Consider the following 26089-nt stretch of genomic DNA (forward strand, 5'->3'; position numbering starts at 1 on the left):
GCTTTTCCAGCAACACACTCTCAACTCTGATCTCCAGTATCTGCAGACCTTACTGTCTCCTCCTTGATGGGCTGAATGGCCGACTGCTGCTTGCAAGGCTGATGGCCTTATAGTAAAACAATAATGCTTTTGATACAAAGCAATTGTATATAATAGTACTACTATTATAGGACAAGCCAAACAGAGAACAGCCAGGGTATTCCTAGAGGTGTGGCACTCATCCACAGATTCAATCAATAAGCACATCGACCTGGACCCAATATACCGACCACTGCAACGGACAGCTGGAACTGACAACCGGAAGCAGTAGATTCAAACCACTATAAATGCCGGAGGAAAGATCACAGAAGCGCTTCACAGGAGGCTCCCAAGCACTGAGGATGTCGCCTAGACAGGGGACGAAACGTCTGCAACACAAATTCCCAGCTCGGCGAACAGAACCACAACAGGCCATTTATAAAAATGACAAACAGCAGTGGCCCCAAAACAGATCCTTGCAGTGCAGCACTAGTAACTGAACTCCAGGATGAGTATTTCCCATCAACCACCACCCTCTGTCTTTTCAGCTAGCCAATTTCTGATCCACACTGTTAAATCATCCTCAATCCCATGCCTCTGTATTTTGTGCAAAATCCTATCATGGGGAACCTTATCAAAGACCTTATGAAATCCATATATACACCACATCAACTGCTTTACCCTCATCCACCTGTTTGGTCACCATTTCAAAGAACCCAATAAGGTTTGTGAGGCACGACCTATCCTTCACAAAACCGTGCTGACTATTCCTAATCAACTTATTCCTTTCTAGATGATTATAAATCCTATCTCTTATAACCTTTTCCAACACTTTACCCACAACTGAAGGAAGGCTCACTGGTCTAGAATTACCAGGGTTGTCTCTATTCCCCTTTTTGAACAAGGGGACAACATTTGCTATCCTTCAGTCTTCTGGCACTATTCCTGTCGACAATGACGACATAAACATCAAAGCCAAAGGCTCCACAATCTTCTCCCTGGCTTCCCAGAGAATTCTTGGATAAATCCCATCTGGCCCAGGGGACTTACCTATTTTCACACTTTCCAGAATAGCTAACACCTCTCCCTTGTGAACCTCAATCTCATCTAGTCTAATAGCCTGTTTCTCAGTATTCTCCTCGACAACATTGCCTTTTTCCTGTGTGAATAACGAGGAAAAATATTCACTTTGTGCTTCCCCTATCTCCTCAGACTCCATGCACACCTTGATCTTTCCCACATCATTGTTTTATTCCTGATGTACTTGTAAAAAGCTTTAGGGTTTTCCATGATCCTACCTGTCCACAACTTCTCATGTCCCCTCCTGGCTCTTCTTAGCTCTCTCTTTAGGTCTTTCCTGACTAACTTGTAACTCTCAAGTGCCCGAACTGAGCCTTCACATCTCATTCTAATATAAGCCTCCTTCTTCATCTTGACAGGAGATTCAACTTCTTTAGTAAAGCCCGGCTCCCTCGCTTGACCACTGCCTCCCTGCCTGACAGGTACATACTTATCAAGGACACCCAGTAGCTGTTCCTTGAATAAGCTCCACATTTCTATTGTCCCCATCCCCTGCAGTTTCCTTCACCATCTATGCATCCTAAATCTTGCCTAATCACATCACAATTGCTTTTCCCCCAACAATTAGTCTTGCACTGCATTATATACCTATCCCTTTCCAGTAAAGTAAACATAACCGGATTATGGTCACTATCACCAAAGTGCTCACCTACCTCCAAATCTAACACCTGGCCAGGTTCATTGCCCAGTACTAAATCCAATATGGCCTCGCCCCTTGTTGGACTGTCTACATGTTATGTCAGGAAACCATCTTGCACACAATGGACAAAAACTGACCCAACTAAAGTAATTGAACTTTAGTATTTAATTTCAATATTTGGAAAGTTAAAGACCCCCATAACATCTACCCTGTTACTTTCGCTCCTATCCAGAATTATCTTTGCTATCCTTTCCTCTACATTTATGGAACTATTCGGAAGCCTATAGAAAACTCCCAATAGGGTGACCTCTCCTTTCCTGTTTCTAACCTCAGCCCATACTACCTCAGTAGATGAGTCCTCAAATGTCCCTTATCCCACCATAATACTATTCTTGACTAACAATGCCACACCCACTCCCCTTTTTTACCACCTTCTCTGTTTTTACTGAAACATCTAAATCCCAGAATCTGCTCTATCCATGTCTCCGAAATGGCCACAACATTGTCCCAGGTATCAACCCATGCTGCAGGTTCATCCATCTTATTCTGGATGCTCCTGGTGTTGAAGTAGATGTACTTCCTACCACCTTCCTGGTTGCCGGTGAACTCTTGCAACCTTGAACGCTCACTTCTGACCTCACTACCTCAACCTTCTGGACACTGGAACTACAATTTAGGTTCCCATCCTCCAGCTGAATTAGTTTCAACCCTCCTGAATACCATTAGCAAATGTCCCCCACACCCACCCTCTTGCCTGTAGAGGTCCCACCTACCCCAGAATGAGGCCCAATTATCCAAGTATCTGAAACCTTTCCTCCTGCAGCCACGTGTTCAACTCCTCTCTCTCCTTATTTGTTGCCTTGCTAGCATGTGGGAAGAGTAATAAATCAGAGATAAGAACTCTGTTTGTTCTAACTCTAAACTTCCACCCTAGCTCCCTGATTGTCTGCCTTAAATCCCCATCTCTCTTCCTACCTATGTCATTGGTGCCTATGTGGACCACGACTTGGGGCTGCTCCCCCTCCCCCTCAAGGATCCCAAAAACACAATCCGAGACATCACGAACCCTGGCACCTGGGAGGCAACACACCAACCGTGAATCTCTCTCGTTCCCACAGAACCTCCTATCTGTCCCCCTAACTATGGAGTCCCCAATGACTACTGCTCTGCTCCTCTCCCCTCTTCCCTTCTGAGCAACAGGGACTGTGATGATGAGAAATGTCTTCACGCAGAGAGTAGGGAGCCTGTGGAATTCTCCACCATGGAAGTGGTTGTAGCCAAAACATTGAATGTTTTAAAGAAGGAGTTACATTGTTCTTAGAGCTAAAGGGATCAAAGGGTAGAGAAAGCAGGACAGAGAGTTGGATGATCAGTCTTGGTCAGAGTGAACAGCAGAACAGGCTCGAATGGCTGAATTTTCCATGTTTGAAGCCATTCTGTTCAGGTTTCTGCTGGCTTTCAACACATACATGAATAAACCTTACGTTGGGCCACATTTGAAATGCTGTGCATAGTTCTGTTCACCACACGAGCAGAAGGACATGGAGGCCTTGAAGAGGGTACAGAAATGGTTAACCAGGATGTTGCCTGCTTTGGGGGGTATTAGCTATGAGGAAATGTTGGACAAACTCGGTTTGTTTTCACTTGAACTTCAAAGGAGGAGGGACAACCTGATAGAAGTTTACAAAATTACAAGAGGCATGGATAGAATGGATAATCAGAGTCTTTTTCCCAGGGTAGAAATATGAATTACGAGGGGACACAGGTTCAAGTTAAAAGGGGTTAAGATTAAAGGAGATGTGACAGAGGATGGTAAGTGTCTGGAATGCACTGCCAGAGGAGGTGGTGGAAGCTATTACAATAGCAATGTTAAAGAGGCATCATGACAGATACAGGAATAGGTAGAGAATGGAGGGAGATAGACCACGTGGCGGCAAAAGGTTTTTAGTTCAGAAAGGCATCAAGTATTAGCATAGTCTTGGTGGGCCGAAGGGTCTGTTCCTGTGCTGGACTGTTCCACATTCTTTGTTCTTACCAGGAAGTAAGTTAACATTTCACCAAAATGACTTAATCTTTGAGGAATGACTTCCATTATCTCATTTTGGTGGGTTCAAATTCACTCCAGAGGTAAAAGAATGAAATGTTTATTTGAACAAGTCATCAATCACTAACTGAACAATTCTTTAACCAAATTCTAAGACATATGAAAGTGAGTTGGACTGCATGCTCCTTACCTCTTGAGCCTGTAAATCCACTTTCACCGGGAACACCCAATATTCCTCGAGGGCCTTTTTCATAAATGATTCGAGGCCATGACTTTTCTCCTGGATCCCCTCCTTCTCCTGAAACAAAAGGAGTTTAAATTTCCTCCCTGTCTTAAACTGCTCTAATGTTTTTCTTTAAATAGATTGGAAGGACATGAGATGTTGCCTTACCAAAAGAAATATCGGAAATCAAAAATCACAGCAGCCAAGTTAACACCAAACAACCAAAATATATGCCATGACCATAATGGGAACAGCACACTGGAAACAAAGCCTCACTACTTCGAGCTTTTGCAAACATATAAATGACCAATTTATTCACTAGGATGGTAATTTGTCTGAATTTGACCAGTGTATAAAGCTAAAGGTAACAACCAACAAGAAATTGGATTTATTATTAACAAATTTAACCATTAACAAGGGGCACAACAGATTATTGAGCCTTAACATGTAAACCTAAACTATAACCTCTCTCATCCAAAATGCACGCATTCATACACAACTAGAACAGTCAAGACAGACATCGTTAAAAAGACTCAGATTCTATGGATCAAGATTCACTTTCTCACCGGTCTTTTGATTTCTGGCAATGATACCATGATACCATGGACTGGGATAATCCTCAATTTCAATAGCCAGTCAGTTAGACCTAGGTCTCTGCCTGAGTTAGAACTTCTTCTTTGCACAGTCTTTGAGAATTGTTTCTTTACCACTCACGGGTCTGACTGCAACTGTATCTTCTCTCAGTTCTGTGCTTAACTACAAGTTAACAATAAAAGCAGTCGCTAGGCATCTGCTTTTTTTTTAACTCAAAGACGCTGTGTGCAAGTTTATCTCACTAAACACTCTAATCCAACTTTTCAAAAAGTTACGTGACCTTGTGTAACCAATGAGCATATAGTTCCAGTTTTACTTTGAGTTGTAAAAGCGAGTTTGAGCTCTGCAGTACAGCTGTGTCCAAACTTTCATCTTCCTGTTCATATTCCCAAAGAAATATATGTTCAGCTCTTACACAATTAGAATCCCGACAGTGTGGAAACAGGCCCTTCAGCCTAACAAGTCTATACCAGCCCCTCCGAAGAGTAACCCACCCAAACATATTCCACTAGCCTATTATCCTATATTTACCCCTGACTAATGCACCTAACCTCCACATCACTGAACACAACGGGCAATTTAGCATGGTAAAAACAATGACTGCAGATGCTGAAAACCAAATACTGGATTAGTGGTGCTGGAAGAGCACAGCAGTTCAGGCAGCATCCAACGAGCAGCGAATTTAGCATGTCCAGTTCACCTAATCTGCACATCTTTGGACTGTGGGAGGAAACCGGAGCACCCAGAGGAAACTCACACAGACACGGGGAGAATGTGCAAACTCCACACAGACAGTCGCCCGAGGCTGGAATCGAACCCGGGTCCCTGGCGCTGTGAGGCAGCAGTGCTAATCATTGAGCCACCATACCGCCCCTTTCCAACAGAACCATCCTTGGCCTCCTCCATTGGCACAGCAAACCACACCGCAAATTGGAGGAACACCACCTCATCTTATGCCTGGACAGCCCACAGCCCAGAGGACTCAACATTGAGTTCTCCAATTTCAAATAACCTCCCTCCCCATCCCCTAATGCCCTTCCCAGCCCCTCCCCCTCCCTTCCACTGCTCCCTGCCACCAACCGGATTCATTCCTCCCAATGACCACCCAGGTCGTACCCTCTACCTGTCTTTGCCTATCCCCACCTCACCATCCTGCCCACGCCACCCCCTTTATCTGCAGCTCCCCTTACACCCATCTCCAGTCCTGAAGAAGGACAATGCAAGTTGGAAGTCAGGTTGTAGTCTTTATGTTATGATGCTGTCTTTTTGAGGACCTCGATGAATTTCCACACAGAAAAGAAACGAGCCATTTCGACCCAGCCCTGCCACAGAAAGTAGACAGGCAGAAGGCTGGAAGAACATGGCAAGCCAGGCAGCATCTGGTGGTGGAGAAGTCAATCCTTCCTCAGGACTGGGGGTGGGTGTGAGGGGAGCTGCAGATAAAGGGGGTGGTGGGCACAGGATAGTGGGGTGGGGATAGGTGAAGACAGGTAGAGGGTACGACGTGGTTAGTGAATGGGAGAAATGGATCTAGTTGGTAGCAGGGAGCAGTGGAAGGGAGGAGGAGGGGCTGGGAAGGGAGTCAGGGGATGGGAAGGGAGGTTTTCTGAAATTGGAGTCAATGTAGAGTCCTCCAGGCTGTAGGCTGCCCAAGAGGACTCCAGTTTGCGGTTTGGTTCATTGTGGTAATCGAGGAGGCCAAGTATGGTCATGTCAGAAAGGGAGTGGGAAGGGAAATCAAAATGGTCGGTGACTGGGAGGTCCAATCGGCCCCTGTGGGCCCTGCTGAGATGCTCGGTGAACCATTCCCTAAGTTTACGTTCGGTCTCCCTGAAGTACAGAAGACCACATCAGGAGCACCAGATACAGTAAACCAGGTTGGAGGAGGGGCAGGTGAACCTCTGTCTCACCTGGAAGGGCTGTTTGGGGCCCTAGATGGAGATGAAGGGGGTTGGTGTGCCAGGAAGTTTTATATCCTTTCCGGTTACAGGGGAAGGTACCTGGGCACTCCTGCCACAGAAAGTAAGCAGCTTGTTAAAACATCAAAGGGACAAATGTTGAATGCTTAATTTCTTCCCACAGACTTTAACTATACACAGAATCACAAGTACCTTGCAATTAAAATGTGGGAATGATTATAGACGTAAGGAGAGTCTGTCTAGTGTGATCTCACATAGTAACACTTTCATGACTATTCTGCTGATAACTGAAGCCCTTTAAACATAAAGTATCAGGTAACTTGAAGTACAAGTTTGGCTGATCCATCATTTTGACTATTTCTCCAGGAACACCTGAAATAAATGAACAATCTGTTAGCCTGTTTTAATAATTAATTAATACACAGGGCAGGGGCATGATGCTGGAGCTGAACAAAACATTATTTTGGCCACAGCAAGGGTATTTTCGAACCTACATTTTAGGAGGGCTGTAAGGTTTGGCACACCCCACAGGCTGCTTATAAACCAGAATAGATTGAGTGAATCCTTAGGAGAGTATAAAGAAAGTAGGAGTATACTTAAGAGGGAGATCAGGAGGGCAAAACGGGGACATGAGATAGCTTTGGCAAATAGAATTAAGGAGAATCCAAAGGGTTTTTACAAATATATTAAGGACAAAAGGGTAACTAGGGAGAGAATAGGACCCCTCAAAGATCAGCAAGGCGGCCTTTGTGTGGAGCCACTGAAAATGGGGGAGATACTAAATGAATATTTTGCATCAGTATTTACTGTGGAAAAGGATATGGAAGATATAGACTGTAGGGAAATAGATGGTGACATCTTGCAAAATGTCCAGATTACAGAGGAGGAAGTGCTGGATGTCTTGAAATGGTTAAAGGTGGATAAATCCCCAGGACCTGATCAGGTGTACCTGAGAACTCTGTGGGAAGCTATAGAAGTGATTGTTGGGTCTCTTGCTGAGATATCTGTATCATCGATAGTCAAAGGTGAGGTGCTGGAAGACTGGAGGTTGGCAAACGTGGTGCCACTGTTTAAGAAGGGCGGTAAAGACTAGTCAGGAAACTATAGACCAGTGAGCCTGACCTCGGTGGTAGGCAAGTTTTTGGATGGAATCCTGAGGGACAGGATGTACATGTATTTGGAAAGGTAAGGACTGATTCGGGATAGTCAACATGGCTTTGTGCGTGGGAAATCATTTCTCACAAACTTGATTGAATGTTTTGAAGAAACAAACAAGATTGATGAGGGCAGAGTGGTAGATGTGATGTACATGGACTTCAGTAAGGCGTTCGACAAGGTTCCCCATGGGAGACTGATTAGCAAGGTTAGATCTCATGGAATAAAGGGAGAACTAGGCATTTGGATACAGAACTGGCTCAAAGATAGAAGACAGAGGGTGGTGGTGGAGGGTTGTTTTTCAGACTGGAGGCCTGTGACCAGTGGAGTGCCACAAGGATCGGTGCTGGGTCCTCTACTTTTTGTCATTTATATAAATGATTTGGATGCGAGCATAAGAAGTACAGTTAGTAAGTTTGCAGATGACACCAAAATTGGAGGTGTAGTGGACAGCGAAGAGGGTTACCTCAGATTACAACAGGATCTTGATTAGATGGGCCAATGGGCTGAGAAGTGGCAGATGGAGACTCACGTCTGTCGTCTGCAAGTGTTAGAAAGGATTCGGAGGGATAGGATTTATGACCATCTGGAAGAGCAAGGCTTGATTAAATGCAGTCAACATGGCTTTGCGAGGGGCAGGTCATGCCTCACAAACCTTATCAAATTCTTTGAGGATGTAACTAGAAAAGTTGATGAGGGTCGAGCTGTAGATGTGGTGTATATGACTTCAGCAAGGCATTTGATAAGGTTCCCCATGGTAGGCTCATTCAGAAGGTCAGGAGGAATGGGATACAGGGGAACATAGCTATCTGGATACAGAATTGGCTGGCCAACAGAAGACAGCGAGTGGTAGTAGAAGGAAAATATTCTGCCTGGAAGTCTGTGGTGAGTGGTGTTCCACAGGGCTCTGTCCTTGGGCCTCTATTGTTTGTAATTTTTATTAATGACTTGGATGAGGGGATTGAAGGATGGGTCAGCAAGTTTGCAGATGACACAAAGGTTGGAGGTGTTGTTGACAGTATAGAGGGCTGTTGTAGGCTGCAGCGGGACATTGACAGGATGCAGAGATGGGCTGAGAGATGGCAGATGGAGTTCAACCTGGATAAATGCGAGGTGATGCATTTTGGAAGGTCGAATTTGAAAGGTGAGTACAGGATTAAGGATAGGATTCTTAGTAGTGTGGAGGAACAGAGGGATCTTGGTGTACAGGTATATAGATCCCTTAAAATGGCCACCCAAGTGGACAGGGTTGTTAAGAAAACATATGGTGTTTTGGCTTTCATTAACAGGGGTATTGAGTTTAAGAGTCATGAGATCTTGTTGCAGCTCTATAAAACTTTGATTAGACCACACTTTGGAATACTGCGTCCAGTTCTGGTCGCCCTATTATAGGAAAGATGTGGATGCTTTGGAGAGGGTTCAGAGGAGGTTTACCAGGATGCTGCCTGGACTGGAGGGCTTATCTTATAAGGAGAGGTTGACTAAGCTTGGACTTTTTTCATTGGAGAAAAGGAGGAGAAGAGGGGACCTAATTGAGGTATACAAGATAATGAGAGGCATAGATAGAGTCGATAGCCAGAGACTATTTCCCAAGGCAGAAATGGCTAACACGAGGGGTCATAGTTTTAAGCTGGTTGGAGGAAAGTATAGAGGGATGTCAGAGGCGGGTTCTTTACACAGAGAGTTGTGAGAGCATGGAATGCGTTGCCAGCAGCAGTTGTGGAGGCAGGGTCATTGGGGACATTTAAGAGACTCCTCGACATACATATGGTCACAGAAATTTGAGGTTGCATACATGAGAATCAGTGGTCAGCACAACATCGTGGGCTGAAGGGCCTGTTCTGTGCTGTACTGTTCTATGTTCTATGTTCTATGGAATTTAATTCGGATAAAGCGAGGTGCTGCATTTTGGGAAAGCAAATCTGAGCAGGACTTACACACTTAATGGTAAGATCCTGGGGAGTGTTGCTGAACAGAGAGACCTTGGAGTGCAGGTTCATAGCTGATTGAAAGTGGAGTCGCAGGTAGATAGGATAGTGAAGAAGGTGTTTGGTATGCTTTCCTTTATTGGTCAGAGTATTGAGTACAGGAGTTGGGAAGTCATGTTGCGGCTGTACAGGACATTGGTTAGGCCACTGTTGGAATATTGCGTGCAATTCTGGTCTCCTTCCTATCGGAAAGATGTTGTGAAACTTGAAAAGATTTACAAGGATGTGGCCAGGTTTGGAGGATTTCAGCTATAGAGAGAGGCTGAACAGGCTGGGGCTATTTTCCCTGGAGCGTGAGAGGCTGAACATAGAACATAGAACATAGAACATAGAACAATACAGCACAGAACAGGCCCTTCGGCCCACGATGTTGTGCCGAACTTCTAACCTAGATTAAGCACCCATCCATGTACCTATCCAAATGCCGCTTAAAGGTTGCCAATGATTCTGACTCTACCACTCCCACGGGCAGCGCATTCCATGCCCCCACCACTCTCTGGGTAAATAACCCACCCCTGACATCTCCCCTATACCTTCCACCCTTCACCTTAAATTTATGTCCCCTTGTAACACTCTGTTGTACCCGGGGAAAAAGTTTCTGACTGTCTACTCTATCTATTCCTCTGATCATCTTATAAACCTCTATCAAGTCACCCCTCATCCTTCGCCGTTCCAACGAGAAAAGGCCGAGAACTCTCAACCTATCCTCGTACGACCTACTCTCCATTCCAGGCAACATCCTGGTAAATCTTCTCTGCACCCTCTCCAAAGCTTCCACATCTTTCCTAAAGTGAGGCGACCAGAACTGCACACAGTACTCCAACTGTGGCCTAACCAAAGTCCTGTACAGCTGCAACATCACTTCACGACTCTTGAATTCAATCCCTCTGCTAATGAACGATAATACTCCATAGGCCTTCTTACAAACTCTATCCACCTGAGTGGCAACCTTCAAAGATCTATGTATATAGACCCCAAGATCCCTCTGTTGCTCCACCTGACTAAGAACCCTACCATTAACCCTGTATTCCGCATTCTTATTTGTTCTTCCAAAATGGACAACCTCACACTTGGCAGGGTTGAACTCCATCTGCCACTCCTCAGCCCAGCTCTGCATCATATCTAAGTCCCTCTGCAGCCGACAACAGCCCTCCTCACTGTCCACAACTCCACCTATCTTCGTATCATTTGCAAATTTACTGACCCACCCTTCGACTCCCTCATCTAAGTCATTAATAAAAATTACAAACAGCAGAGGACCCAGAACTGATCCCTGCGGAACTCCACTTGTAACTGGGCTCCAGGCTGAATATTTACCATCTACTACCACTCTCTGCCTTCGACCAGTTAGCCAGTTTTCTACCCAATTGGCCAAATTTCCCTCTATCCCATGCCTCCTGACTTTCCGCATAAGGGGTGACCTTATAGAGGTTTACAAAATTATGAGGGGCATGGATAGAATAAATAGACAAAGTCTTTTCCCTGGGGTGGGGGAGTCCAGAACTAGAGGGCATAGGTTTAGGGTGAGAGGAGAAAGATATAAAAGAGACCTAAGGGGCAACTTTTCCACGTAGAGGATGGTACCTGTATGGAATGAGCTGCCAGAGGATGTGGTGGAGGCTGGTACAATTGCAACATTTAAGAGGCATTTGGATGGGTATATGAATAGGAAAGGTTTGGAGGGATATGGGCCGGGTGCTGGCAGGTGGGACTAGATTGGGTTGAGATATCTGGTCGGCATGGACAGGTTGGACCGAAGGGTTTGTTTCCATGCTGTACATCTCTATGACTCTAATAAAACCACTACCCAAGAGATTATCAAAGGAGTGACTGCCAATGTATAAATGGTGTCAAAGACACCTATGTCTGGTCACTTAATTTGCCTTTATTGCAGCATGTAATGCTTAATAGTTACCAAAACAATAAAATAAAGTTTAATGTAATGTTCCTTATTTAGATTTTGCAACAAGTAGTTTCAGCTCAAACAATCCGGAAAATAAAATTCATCTTCAAGGAAATAGCTTCATTTGTACATTTCCTTTCAGTAACTATTTTAGAACTCTGAGAAAAATGGCACAAATTGTGAACAATTTTGTATATAGTGGATGTTCATTCACATTGGGCCATTGGAAGGACCATGCAGAAAGCAAATAGGGGAGACAGAAAATGTACTCTTCACACTCTTTCAAATAATGAACTCAAGAACGCAGCGTCTGCTGCGTGGTTGTAGAATCGTTTGTTTTGCAGAACATAGAAAGGAAGAAGTTTTTGAAAAGAGACAGAGAAGATGGACTCATAACCCTCATTCTCCAATTCACTACCATAATAAAAATGCTGATTGCATGGTTAATTGTTGATATTTTAGACAACATTTCCGAAAACAATATTGCAATACATTCCTAAAGGAACATGTAAAAAATCCCACGATTGATACCTTTTCTTCCTTTGAATCCAAGGTCACCATCAGTGCCTCTTATTCCATCATTCCCTGGTTGTCCTGGTGGTCCAGGAATTCCTGGAAATCCACGTGGACCTGTTGCTCCTGGATATCCCTGAAAACCTTGGCTCCCTTTGTTGCCTAATCCATGAAAACAATATCCACAGTGGGTCAATGATCGCACACACACCTCCAGGCAGGTATTCCTCAGAAATTGCTATTACACCCTCACCACACCTCATCCCCAACCAGTCACCTCTTTCTTAACATGTATCGCTCCTCCTCAGATGACTGAATGATTTTACCTTGTGTCTGATTCTGAATCTGAAACAATTTCATCTAAAATAAAGCAAGGACTGAATTTTTCACTAATAATGTAACAAGAACGCTAATAGTGTGTGAGTGACTGTGACTCAGTGCAAGTGTAAGTATGTGCATGTATGTGTGAGTGTGTGTGTGTGAGAGAGTGTGAGTCACTGCGAGTGTGAAAGTGCATGTCTGTGTGTGTGTGCGAGTATTAAGTTGTGTGAATGTATGCATGTTCATCCGTTTGTGTGTGAAGGTGAGTGTGTATGTGAGAGTGTGCATGTGTGACTGTGTGTGATAGTGAGTGTGTGTGTGTCAGTGTGTGGGAATGCAAATGTGTTTGTGTTTCCTCTGTGCATCTGTGTTTGTGCATATCTGTGTGCATGTGCCTGTGTGTGTGTGTGTGTGTGTGTGTGTGTGTGTGCGTGTGTGTGTGTGTGAGAGAGAGAGAATGTGTATGTATATGTGTGTGCGCGTGTGTATATGTGTGTGTGTGTATATATATGTCTGTATATATGTGTGCGTGCGTGAGTGTGAATGTGTGTGCGTGTGTGAGAGAGTGTGTGTGTATATGTGTGCGCGTGTGTGTGTATATGTGTGTGTGTGAGAGAGTGTCTGAGAGAGAGAGAGAGTGTGTGTGTCTGAAAGAGTGTGTGTGAGAGAGAGAGTGTGTGTGTCTGAGACAGTGTGTCTGAGAGAGAGAGTGTGTGTTTGAGAGAGAGAGAGAGAGAGAGAGAGAGAGAGAGAGAGAGAAAGAGTGTGTGTGTGTGTGTGTGTGTCTGTGTGCGTGTGCGTGTGCATGTGTATGTGCGCGCAGGGAGGTGAGGATCACCCTTGACACTCTCCCATTAGAAACAGCCAATTGTCTGAAGAATCTATAGCCACTGGGTCCATGGGAGGGGAGAAGACACACAGGGAAAGAAACTTCTTCTTAGCTCCAGTGATCAATACAGGTACAACCAGAAATTAGATTAGAGCGGGATTCAGATGTGATTTTCACACGACCAATACAATTCCTATGCTGAGACCTGATGAGCTGGAAATCTTTCTGTTAAATAACTACAAAAATAAAACCCACTGATTTCGCAATTATGTAATTTTCTCACATTTTCATTATGGAATTGCTTCATAATGTGCACTCATTATTTTTAATAACTACTTGGCAAGATGGCAATGGGCTCTCTCAGGTAAAACGTAATTAGAAGGCAATTAGACACTTTGTAAAAGGGCCGAGGTTATATGATGAATAATTTCCATTATAAATAAGATTCACCTGGTTTTCCACCCGTTATTTTCATTTATTCACAGGATGTGGGCATCACTGGCTAGGCCAGCATTTATTGCCCATCCCTAATTGCCCAAAGGGCAGTTAAGAGTTAACCCCATCGCTGTGGGGCTGGAGTCACATGTAGGCCAGACTAGGTAAGGATGGCAGTTTCCTTCCCTAAAAGACATTAGTGACCCAAATGGGTTTTTCCAACAATCAACAATGGTTTCATGGTCAAAAGTTCACTCTTAAAATTAAATTGAATTCAAATTCCACCATCTGCTGTGGCAGGATTTAAACTTGTGTCCCCCGAACTTTGGGTCTGGGTCTCTGGATCAATAATCTACCAATAATACCATGAAGCCACTGTGCCTCTCCACTAAGACTGCCCCTACTCTGCATTGGATAAATACTCCACAGGGGGGAGTACACGACACTCACTATCACTTACCAGCTGGACCAGGAAAGCCAGGGATCCCATTGGTGCCCATCGGACCTGGTTGGCCTTGCATGCCAATTGAACCCGGCATTCCCAGATTTCCAGGAATTCCTTTAAGACCCTTTATCCCTGAAGGGCCTAAAGCTCCGGGATTTCCTGGTAACCCTTTCAGACATGGGCCTGAAACAGGAAAAATAGTAAAGATTCAGGTAGTTTTACTTATGCACACATTAAAATAAAATAACTGTAAGGGTCAATTCTCTCTGATGCATTTGTGCAATTATATTTCTTATCATATAATATTTGTATTAATCACACAATGTACTCTACCACAACGAAGCACAAAGGCCTATTGTGAATCTTATAGTGAAACCTAAGGCTAAATTGCAGCTTCATTTAAATGAGTTTCACAGCAAGCAAGAAAACAATGAAAAATGAATTGCCAATCACTAAAACTCCAATTGGATTTCCTCACAGAGCGGAGTTTTACAAAAATGTGGTGGAACAAGGAAAATCTAATGAGTAGAGCACTGCAGGAAGGAAGTGTAACAGTGACCTGGCTGTGCTTTTCGATGGGAAATGTAGGCCTGAGGTTGGTGAGGGAGACACATTGTAAATCTGAAGGAAATGGTTGACCTGTGAAATCAATTTGGTGAATAATTGCGAGTGTAAAGGTTCTGAACAAATTCCATGTATCTCACCACGTCAGTTCGATGTAATTAAGATACGCTTTGAAGAAAGAAACGGGAGCCATTACCAGAAGGTAGGGAGGGGAGCTTCCACATTAACTGAAATCAACAACAGATGTTGGAGAGGAGCTGAGCAGTGAGCAGGGGAAAGCCAGAAATCCCAAAAACGTGACAAAAAAACTTTCTTTTCCATCAGCTGGACAAATTGCCAAGGGTCTGGCTATGAAAGCAGCAGTGGGAGGTAGAGGTTGGGATTTGGGAGGCTGCCTGATAACTGAGACAGACAACATGGGAGAAAGGACAAGAGTCTGGATTGTAAAAGGTCATAGCGCAAGTGTCAGGACCACTGGAAGCTAAGGAAGACTGGAAGAGATTGTGAGACAAGAGGCAGTGGGAGTTGGATGAACAATCCACAAGGAAGAAGGTACTGGACTATAGGTTTGTGGGGGAACATTCAGCCAATCACAGCAGATGATCTCCTTGAGGAATCACCTGTGCTTGATCCCACAGTTTGCATTTTGTGAGCCCTGGGAACCTCAAGCACTTCCAACTGTGCTGTGGGAGTCTGATTTAAACATTAGACTGAGGGCTCTTTCAGATATATCCCACAACCAATTGTAAAAATCCTGGCTATGCAAACACAATTAGTTGGAATCATGTCCCGCCATTAAATCGTGGTTGTATTTGTGTGTCTGTGACCAAGAGTGTACGTATGTAGGTCCCTGTGTATTTGTGAATGTGTGTCTGTGTCTGACAGTGTATGTGTGTAGGTCCCTGTATATTTGTGGGTGTGTGTTTGTGTTTAAGAGTGTACGTCTGTAGGTCCCTGTGTATTTGTGTCTCTGTGTCTGAGTGTGTACATGTGTAGGTTCCTTAGTATTTGTGGGTGTGTATCTGTGTCTGAGTGTGTACGTGTTTCCGTGTCAGTGTGTGTGTGTGTATACGAGTGTAACTGTATTATAAACCCTTCACCTGAGGGTCCACGTATCCCGGGAGGCCCAGGCTGCCCGATGGGGCCTGGCTCGCCTTTCTCTGCAGGGAAACCGGGTGGGCCAGGAGGCCCGGCCTGTCCAACTAGGCCTGGATTGCCTTGGAGCCCTTTAAGTCCAGGAAATCCTGGAACTCCATCACGCCCTGAAAATAACAGAAGCAAATAAGTATCGTTCTTTAGAACAGAAACAAAGGCCACAACTGAACCCTTCCCAGAGGGGGTGGTGAGGGAGGTGACAAAAGGAGATGCACCCAGGGAGATAGTTGGCTCCTTCTTAGCATCACAGCAAGTGGGAGAGAAGGTCCAGAGAGACCTACACAGCTCTTGACTAATTAAGATTTTGAAGAATCCGTGAATGTCCAGTTCAGTACGTCAGCCCAACTCCCTGCCATCCCAGTGTGGTGGGCAGTCCATTTAGTCAAATATGGGGTCACCTGGTGGCCAGGACAGGGAACAAGGAGCAGCCTCAGACATACCCCATCCCCCAGCGAGAGCAGGAGCAAACACATTAACCTCCTCACTGTCTAAGCCCCCAGAACTAGGGCAACGATCTGCCAGATTGGATCACTCTGGATCAGATGTTGAGGAAGTCACTTCAAAATCAGCTCTCATGATTTGCTGACAAGCTCGCCAATTAATTCTTGAGAGCCTGAATGGAACTTTATCCACCAAATTGTCCTGTTGGCAAGGGATCAAGAGAATCCCCCACACTTTCCCCCTGAACATTCCCCTCCCCCACCCTCACTCCTGAACATTCCCCTCCCCCACCCTCTCCCCTGAATATTCCCCGCCCCCACATTATCCTCCTGAACATTCCCCTGCTCCTCACTTGCCCCCTTAACATTCCCCTCCCCCACAGTCTCCTCTGAACATACCACTCCCCCACAAACTCAATCAAGTTTGTGAGACATGATTTCCCACGCACAAAGTCATGTTGACTATCCCTAATCAGTCCTTGCCTTTCCAAATACATGTACATCCTGTCCCTCAGGATTCCATCCAATAACTTACCCACCACCAATGTCAGGCTCACTGGTCTATAGTTCCTTGGCTTGTTCTTACCATCTTTCTTAAACAGTGGCACCACGTTTGCCAACCTCCAGCACCTCACCTGTGACTATCGATGATAAAAATATCTCAGTAAGAGGCCCAGCAATCACTTCTCTAGCTTCCCACAGAGTTCTCGGGTACACCTGATCAGGTCCTGGGGATTTATCCACTTTTAACCATTTCAAGACATCCAGCACTTCCTCCTCTGTAATCTGGACATTTTGCAAGATGTCACCAACTATTTCCCTACAGGCTATATCTTCCATGTCCTTCTCCACAGTAAATAATGATGCAAAATATTCATTTAGTATCTCCCCCATTTTCTGTGGCTCCACACAAAGGCCGCCTTGCTGATCTTTGAGGGGCCCTATTCTCTCCCTAGTTACCCTTTTGTCCTTAATGTATTTGTACAAACCCTTTGGATTCTCCTTAACTCCATTTGCCAAAGCTATCTCATGTCCCCATTTTGCCCTCCTAATTTCCCTCTTAAGTATACTCCTACGTTCTTTATACTCTTCTAAGGATTCACTCGATCTATCCTGTCTGTACCTGACATATGCTTCCTTCTTTTTCTTAACCAAACCCTCAATTTCTTTTGACATCCAGCCTTCCCTTTCACCCTAACAGGAATATACTTTCTCTGGATTCTTGTTATCTCATTTCTGAAGGCTTCCCATTTTCCAGCCATCCCTTTACCTGTGAACATCTGCCCCCAATCAGCTTTCGAAAGTTCTTGCCTCACACCGTCAAAATTGGCCTTTCTCCAATTTAGAACTTCAACTTTTAGATCTGGTCTATCCTTTTCCATCACTATTTTAAAACTAATATAATTATGGTCACTGGCCCCAAAGTGCTCCCCCACTGACACCTCAGTCACCTGCCCTGCCTCAGTTCCCAAGAGTAGGTCAAGTTTTGCACCTTCTCTAGTAGGTACATCCACATACTGGATCAGAAAATTTTCTTGTACATGCTTAACAAATTCATCTCCATCTAAACCCTTAACACTATCACAATCCCCGTCTATGTTTGGAAAGTTAAAATTCCCTACCATAACCACAGAAACTGAGATCTCCTTGCAAGTTTGTTTCTCAATTTCCCACTGACTATTAGGGGGTCTATAATACAATCCCAATAAGGTGATCATCCCTTTCTTATTTCTCAGTTCCTCCCAAATAACTTCCCTGGATGTATTTCCAGGAATATCCTCCCTAAGTACATCTGCAATGCTATCCCTTATCAAAAATGCCACTCCCCCTCCTCTCTTTCCCCCCTTTCTGTCCTTCCTGTAGCATTTGTATCCTGGAACATTAAGCTGAAAGTCCTGCCCATCCCTCAGCCATGTTTCTGTAATTGCTCTGATCTCCCAGTCCCACGTTCCTAACCATGCCCTGAGTTCATCTGCCTTCCCTGTTAGGCCTCTTGCATTGAAATAAATGCAGTTTAATTTATCAGTCCTACCTTGGTCTATGATTTGTCCCTGCCTGACCTGACTGTTTGACTCGTTTCTTTTCTCAACTATACCAGTGTATCAGTGATTGTGTTAAAGTTGTGCTAAAAGGAAGTTATTATTAGTGCATTAATCAGCAAATAAAAGAAAGAATGCATGGGGGCTACTTCAACCCTTTGTTGTATTCAATAAATTAGCACTGGAATTTCAATGCTGAATAATACTTCTCAGTGCTGAATGGAAATGACAAGAATTGAGATGAGCAATCCTGCAAAATACTACAGAATGATTCTGTTAAAATTATAAGAACCAGAAGATTGGAAAATGGCCAAAAATAATTTCATTCTTATTCTTAGGCATAAGGTACTAATTAGTCAACTCTCCAATCAAGAATAAGAATGAAATAAGATGTTAAATAGGCCTTAATTTAAACATCCTTAAGCCTGAGTGATGTGAAAAACATTTAAGCACGCTCTATCTTGTTTGAAAGCATGCATAGATAGGCTGAGAGGAAGATTATTTGATGAACTGAGTTTTTAGAATTTGATTTACACAATGACTGAAATAACTAATATTTAACTCAAAATGTAGTTGTAAATGAAGGCTCAATTTGAGGCAGATCTGAAACTCTCATGCTCTTTAAATGACAATAAATATGTATATTTTTACCAAGTCTAACAATATATAACACATCAGAATGAGTGTTATTTGGCAATGCTTTAAGGTCACTGTGTACAGTACCAAGTATTTCCTTCTATTTTATTCATCTACATGCAGGCTGCAATCTGATCTTCATTTGAAGTCTTGCACGTACATGACCTGTTGGCTAGCTCATTCAGCTGTCCAATACACCAGCAAACAGGAATCAAAAGGGTTTCCTAAGGGAGAGGCTCAATGATACCACTGCATTTTAATGAGTTAAATATTTAAATATCCAAGTTATAGAGTCATAGAGATGTACAGCACGGAAACAAACCTTTCAGTCCAACTCATCCATGCTGACCAGATATCCCAACCTAATCTAGACCCACTTGCCAGCACCCGGCCCATATCCCTCCAAACCCTTCCTATTCATATACCCATCCAAATGCCTCTTAAATGTTGTAATTGTACCAGCCTCCACCACTTCCTCTGGCAGCTCATTCCATACACGTCCCACCCTCTGCGTGAAAAAGTTGCCCCTTAGGTCTCTTTTATATCTTTCCCCTTTCACCCTAAACCTATGTCCTCTAGTTCTGGATTCCCCCACCCCAGGGAAAAGACCTTGTCTATTTACCCTATCCATGCTCCTCATGATTTTGTAAACCTCTATAAGGTCACCCCTCAGCCTCTGACGCTCCAGGGAAAACAGCCCCAGCCTATTCACTGTCTCCCTATAGCTCAAATCCTCCAAACCTGGCAACATACCTTGTAAATCTTTTCTGAACCCTTTCAAGTTCCTCAACATCCTTCCCATAGGAAAGAGACCAGAATTGCACGCAATATTCCAACAGTGGCCTAACCAATGTCCTGTACAGCCGCAACATGACCTCCCAACTCCTGTACTCAATCCTCTGACCAATAAAGGAAAGCATACCAAACGCCTTCTTCACTATCCTATCTACCTGAGACTCTACTTTCAGGGAGCTATGAACTTGTTAATTAATTAATTTAACATCAACATATTTGCTTCATTTTCCAATTATCACAGATCATGAAAAGGTGTTATAAGTACTGTTACTGCTATCTGAGCTTACTCTTCACAGTTTGATGTTTTTAAACGTGACAAATTAGAGACATTCCAAAAGTAAACAATTTCCTGAGAAAATTCTGCTCCAATTGTAGAACATTGTGCACTGATGATATCTCCTGAGCCATCTCAAACCCAACATTGCTGGGTCTCTGTCCTGTACTGAAGATGCCAGGCCCTATCAAGTTCATTTTAAAACAGGGATGTAATGCAAATCAATTTAAGACATCAAACATGACTGTAACCAATTAAGCATGAAGCCTCAGGACAATTGTATTTGAATAAACGAGACACCAATGTAAGAATTGGCTTTTGGAAGTCACCTTGCCTTCCTGGTGGCCCTGGACCTCCAGCATCTCCAACTGCACCTGATGATCCTCTTCTTCCGAGAAATCCAGGGGTCCCTGGAGGACCATCGTATGAGTCACCAGGTGGACCTTTTTCTCCCGGAATACCAGGAGTACCTGGAAAACCTTGTGCTCCATTTTCTGTTCGTCCAGGAGGTCCTTGAGGACCGGGGTCACCAGTCAAACCTTGCAAACCTGAGGAACCGGAAACTGTAATTTAGCTGCACTGCTCCAAGGAACAACCAATGTGTTAGAAAGTCAAACTGAAAAAGCGTAGGTCTGTGTTATCGTCTAACATGCTCACCCAACCGCTGCAGATCCTGAGTAGTCATTTTACTCTCCCAAATGTTACTGCCAGAATCATGCTACTGGAGATACTGGTGAGAAATATCACTACTATTTACCTTTAGAGTACCATTACCTTCCCGATGTATCCGTTTGTATCCTGCTGGATTTTAGTAATCTTCCTTGGCCTTTACTACTCACTTCTCAAGTATTGTTACCATTTCCAAATCTACCTGGATTCTTCCTAAATACCGTATTATAGGAAAGGCTTGCTCCAATGCTATGGGCCATTGGTGAGACTGCATCTGTACATTTCTGGTCTTCTTACTAAGGAGACTATTTGCAGTGAACACTGTTTAGAGAAGATGCACTGGGCTGCTTGCTGAGCTGAGGGAAGGTTAAAAAAAAGTTAGGCTTTTATTCACTGGACTTTAGAAGAATGAAAGGTGATCTCCTTGAAACGTGTTAGATTCTGAATGATGGTGGTGGGGTGGGGGGGGGGTGGTATGTCTGATAGGATGGATTGTTGGAGGCTGTTTCCCCACATGGGGAAAGACAGGGGCAACAGTTTTCATGTGGGAGAGTCCCAACATTAGATAAAAGATGAGGAATTATTTCTGAGGGTTGTTAGTATTTGGAATTCTAGTCCAGTGAAGAATGGCTCTTTGAACATATTCAAGGTTGGTTTTGACAGATTTTTGATCTACAAGGGAGATAAAAGTAATGGGGGGTCTGACAGGAAGGAGGAGTTCAGGTCACAACTGGATCAGTCATGATGCTATCATGAGTTATGGGCAGAATGGTCTACACTAGCTCTATAGAATGGTCATATGAGAAGTGGCTCTCCCACCTCATCTTCACCCACCCTAAACAAGTCCCAGGAATATCCAAAATTGGCAGCACATCCTCTTTTTAAAAGAAAATTGAAAATAAGTAAGTTAGCTTGTTTTGAAAATAGTTAATCCAAATATTATACCATCGACCCATATATCATACCATATCATCATACCATGTTGTGGTTAGTTTGGGCAGGTGGGCAAGAATAAGTCACCTGGTTTTTCAAACAGAAAGGAGGGGAGATCCATCAATTGGAGGTGGCCTGTGCTCAACATGGCAATCTCCCAGGGCATTATGGAGTCATACAGAACAGAAACTGATCCTTTGCCCCAACTCAGCCAGATATCCTAACCTAATATAGTCCTATTTGCCAGCACTTGGCCCATATCCCTTCAAACCCTTCTATTCATACACCCATCCAGATGCTTTTTAAATGATGTAGTTGTACCAGCCTCCCCACTTCCTCTGGCAGCTCATTCCATACACACAACATTCTGTGTGAAAAAGTTGCCCCTTGGGTCCCTTTTAAATCTTTCCCCTGTCGCCATAAACCTATGCCCTCTAGTTCTGGATTCCCCTACCTTGGAAAAAAGACCTTGTCTATTTACCCTATCCATGCCCCTCATGATTTTACAAACATCTATAAGGTCACCCCTCAGCCTCCGATGCTCCAGAGAAAACAGCCCCAGCCTATTCAGCCACTCCCTTAAGCTCAATCCCTCTAATCGTGGCAACGTCCTTGTAAATCTTTTCTGCACCCTTTCAAGATTCACAACATTTTTCCTATAGCAGGGACACCAGAACTGAATGCGATATTCCAAATCCCCATCTGTTTGCTTACCCACCCGGTCCCTAAAACTTGACCCTTCTGTTCCCATTCCTGAATTTGGAAATGAAAAGCTGACAGATTGTGTGGAGAGAACAGAAGTGAGGCCATTAAGTAATGCCAATTACCAGACTATTAAGCTTGGGATAAACAGGTCCACGTCAGAGGTTGTGGGAAGTGTTTACAAAGTAAGATTGCAGCATGGAGGAGCTGTAGATAGGATTAAAGTGGTGCTTGAAAAGCACATTCTTGATGAAGGGCTTTTGCCCGAAACATTGATTTTCCTGCTCCTCGGATGCTACCTGACCTGCTGTGCCTTTCCAGCACCACACTAATCTTGACTCTGATCTCCAGTATCTGCAGTACCCACTTTCGCCGGGCTGTAGATAGGAATAGGGCAGTCGCAACACTTCAAAACAGAACTTAGACATCATACAAAATCCACACACAGAAAACAGCCACAGAAGTAGTGATTAAGAAAGTAGGGGATAGAAACATTGAGGCAAACAGTGATTGTGAAAAATAGAGTGAAATCGTGCAGAAGAGTAAAAGAAAGCTGGAGCAAATGAAAGTCAACCGTTCTGATTCTGTTTTAGATTAATTCGTTCAGCACAGGCCGGGAGTCTATAAACAGAACTAAAAGGAGAGCTATTGCCCAACCAGTTGGAGCCTCTGAATCTAGAATCCATTTGTAAGCTATATCTCTCATTTGCATACACAGATTGCTTAGCGCCTTGACTCTAGATCAAGCCAATTCAGTGGCAAAACTGGCCAATATTGTCCACTTACATAAAACAAGAGGATTAGATTAGATTACATTACATTACAGTGTGGAAACAGGCCCTTCGGCCCAACAAGTCCACACCGACCTGCCAAAGCGCAACCCACCCATTCCCCTACATTTACCCCTTACCTAACACTACGGGCAATTTAGCATGGCCAATTCACCTACCTGCACATTTTTGGACTGTGGGAGGAAACTGGAGCACCCGGAGGAAACCCACACAGACACGGGGAGAACGTGCAAACTCCACAGTCAGTCGCCTGAGGCAGGAACTGAACCCTGGTCTCAGGCGCTGTGAGGCAGCAGTGCTAACCACAGGAGCTTGGAGCGGGAATGGGAGCAGGCCATTCATCCTTTGGAACTGCTCTGCTATTTAATACGTTAATGACTGATCTTATCTTGCTCTGGAATTCCCTCCCTAAGGGCATTGTGGGTCAATCTACAGCACATGGACTGCAGCAGTTTAAGAAGGCAGCTCACCCCCACCTTCTCAAGGGCAACAAGGAACAGGCAACACATGCTAGCCAGCCAGAAATGCCCATATCGCACAAATAAATAAGAAGGCCCTTCACCTTCCTGCCTGTTCTCCAGAACCCTTCAACAGATAAATTAAAAAACTGTCTACCTTCCTTAAATTTACTCAATGTCCCAGCATCCAGGGCACTTTGAGAGAAATCATTTCTCCATTTTAATCTGCTGCCCCTTATCTTTAAACCATGACCTCTCATTCTAGACCGTCCCATATGAGGAAACAGTCCCGATGAGAGTGATGCTGGAAAAGCCCAGCAGATCGGGCAGCATCCGAGGAGCAGGAAAATCGCCGTTTTGGGCAAAAGCCCTTCATCATCTAGCTGCCTGACCTACTGTGCTTTTCCAGAACCACTCTAATCTTGACTCTAATCTCCAGCATCTGTAGTACCCACTTTCACCACATGAGGAAACACCGTCTCGATGTTTACTTGGTCAATCCCCTTTAGCATCTTATAAAACACAGATCTTATTTCATTATTACAAATTCCAGACAGAATTAGGCTAAACTGCTCAATTTCTCTAACACAGAGTAGCCATATTGTTTCTGAATTGCAATTTACAAACAGAATTTTTTTCGGGTACTGACAAAACAACATGAGTCAGTTTGAGATGCTAAGGTCTTCTCTCTTCACACCTTGTGCTCCAGCAAACGACCGAATCCCTGCTTCACCTTTTAGGCCTTTGAGCCCATCGAAGCCAATATTCCCCGGTCTGCCAGGATTTCCCGGTAAACCTTTCGGCCCTGTGGAAGGAAAGGAGAACGTGTGAATTGTCAGGCGTGCAACCCTAACCTAATTGGCAGCAACATTAGAACATCAAAGAGCTCGCTGATAGACAGATCCATTTTCTCACCTACAATATGTTCAGAAAAGTGCAGAGATGATAAGGCATTCACCTGAGAGAACATTGGACATTAAAACCTTAAATGCTCATTTTATAGCTTCTGAGTACTTCAATCACATTTATTCCGCTCGTTCTACCTCTCACATTTACGTCATAAGTCTCTTTGCCACCTGTTCTGAAATGCAGTAATCTGAAGGGTTTATTACAAGCTCAATACCTGGCAGCCCTGGAAATCCCTTTGGACCATGTGACCCTTGGACACTTGGACACGAAGAATCACCTGTGGAAGATGATGTTTTGGATTAATTAATTTAATCACTGCTTCATTGGTCAATCACAGCTTGCAAATACAAGTTTTCAGATAGGTATGAAGAGAGGTTGAGTAGGTTAGGTTTATTTTCACTAGAAAAAAGGAGATTGAGGGGGGAACCTGATTGAGGTTTACAAAATCATGAAGGGTATAGACAGGGTGGATAGAGACAAGCTTTTTTCCCAGGGTGAAGGATTCAATAACGAGAGGTCATGCTTTCAAGGTGAGAGGTGGAAAGTTTAAGGGGGATACACGCGGTAAGTACTTCACACAGAGGGTGGTGGGTGTCTGGAACGTGTTGCCAGCAGAGGTGGTAGAGGGAGGCACGGTAGATTCATTTAAGATGCGTTTGGACAGATGCATGTGTAGGTGCGTAGTAGAGAGATAAAAATGCTTAGGAATTGACTGACAGGTTTAGTCAGTGGATTTGAATCGGCGCAGGCTTGGAGGGCAAAAGGGCCTGTTCCTGGACTGTAAATTTTCTTTGTTCTCTTTGTTCTATAATATCAGAAAGTATATTTTTGCCCAATCTGAATTTAATAAACATTCAATGTGGAGCATGCTTATTCAGGATTTTGGAGTAAGTGTTCATTTGGGTTTAAGAACTCAACGTATGGGGAATTATTTGAACTTTCCAACAATTTCCAGCAAAATTATTGATTTATTGAAATAATCTAGGTACTAAGTCCAAGTCTACAGTATTACATACAGCACACATTGCTCTGGCTGAGAAGTAAAATCAAACCCCCATTAATATGCCAAGATTATACAAATCAGAATCAAACCACAAAGTTCCAGAGCTGCTCGATTCCATCCTCAGGAGATGATTGCCTGCCTTGATGTGCCCAGTAGCATTTTCTTGTCATTTGTAATGACCAGGTTCGAACAAGTGTACTACCTCCTTCTTGTTCCACTGCTCCACTGGTCACAACATTAAATGTTTTATCAACTTACTAATTTCACAGAATGGCAAAATTATAATGGTGTATAAGGCAACCATTTAGCCCATTGTGTCTGTACCAGTTCTATCATCAATCTCCTGACTTTTCCCCATATCCCTCAACACCGTTTCTGTTCAAGTAACCATCCAACTCCCTTCTGAAATACCTCAGTTGAACCTGCCTCCTCCACATTCCCAGGCAGTGCCTACCTAGTCGCTGGGTGAATACGTTTTTTTCTCTCATATCACCTTTGCTTCTTCTGCCGTCACATTAAATGTCCCTCTCGTTCTTGTTCTTTCTGCATGCAGGAACAGCTTCTTCCTTTCTGCTTATCATTTTGCAGACCTCTAACAAATCTCTTCTCAGCCT

The 26089-nt window shown here is 43.9% G+C and overlaps 1 protein-coding gene across 1 annotated transcript in view; it reads right to left on the reverse strand.

The window, feature by feature from the left end:
- LOC140478581 (uncharacterized) overlaps positions 1–26089 on the reverse strand; it is a 256307-nt gene that overhangs the window by 72705 nt on the left and 157513 nt on the right. The window contains exons 26-32 of the mRNA XM_072571802.1: positions 24687–24749; positions 24261–24368; positions 20340–20558; positions 15772–15933; positions 14123–14290; positions 12096–12239; positions 3973–4080 (exon numbers count right to left, since the gene is read on the reverse strand). Of these exons, the coding sequence (XP_072427903.1) occupies positions 3973–4080; positions 12096–12239; positions 14123–14290; positions 15772–15933; positions 20340–20558; positions 24261–24368; positions 24687–24749 (972 nt within the window). The remainder of the gene's footprint in view (positions 1–3972; positions 4081–12095; positions 12240–14122; positions 14291–15771; positions 15934–20339; positions 20559–24260; positions 24369–24686; positions 24750–26089) is intronic.

The sequence above is a fragment of the Chiloscyllium punctatum genome, chromosome 6, assembly GCF_047496795.1.
Source record: "Chiloscyllium punctatum isolate Juve2018m chromosome 6, sChiPun1.3, whole genome shotgun sequence".
Lineage (NCBI taxonomy): Eukaryota > Metazoa > Chordata > Chondrichthyes > Orectolobiformes > Hemiscylliidae > Chiloscyllium > Chiloscyllium punctatum.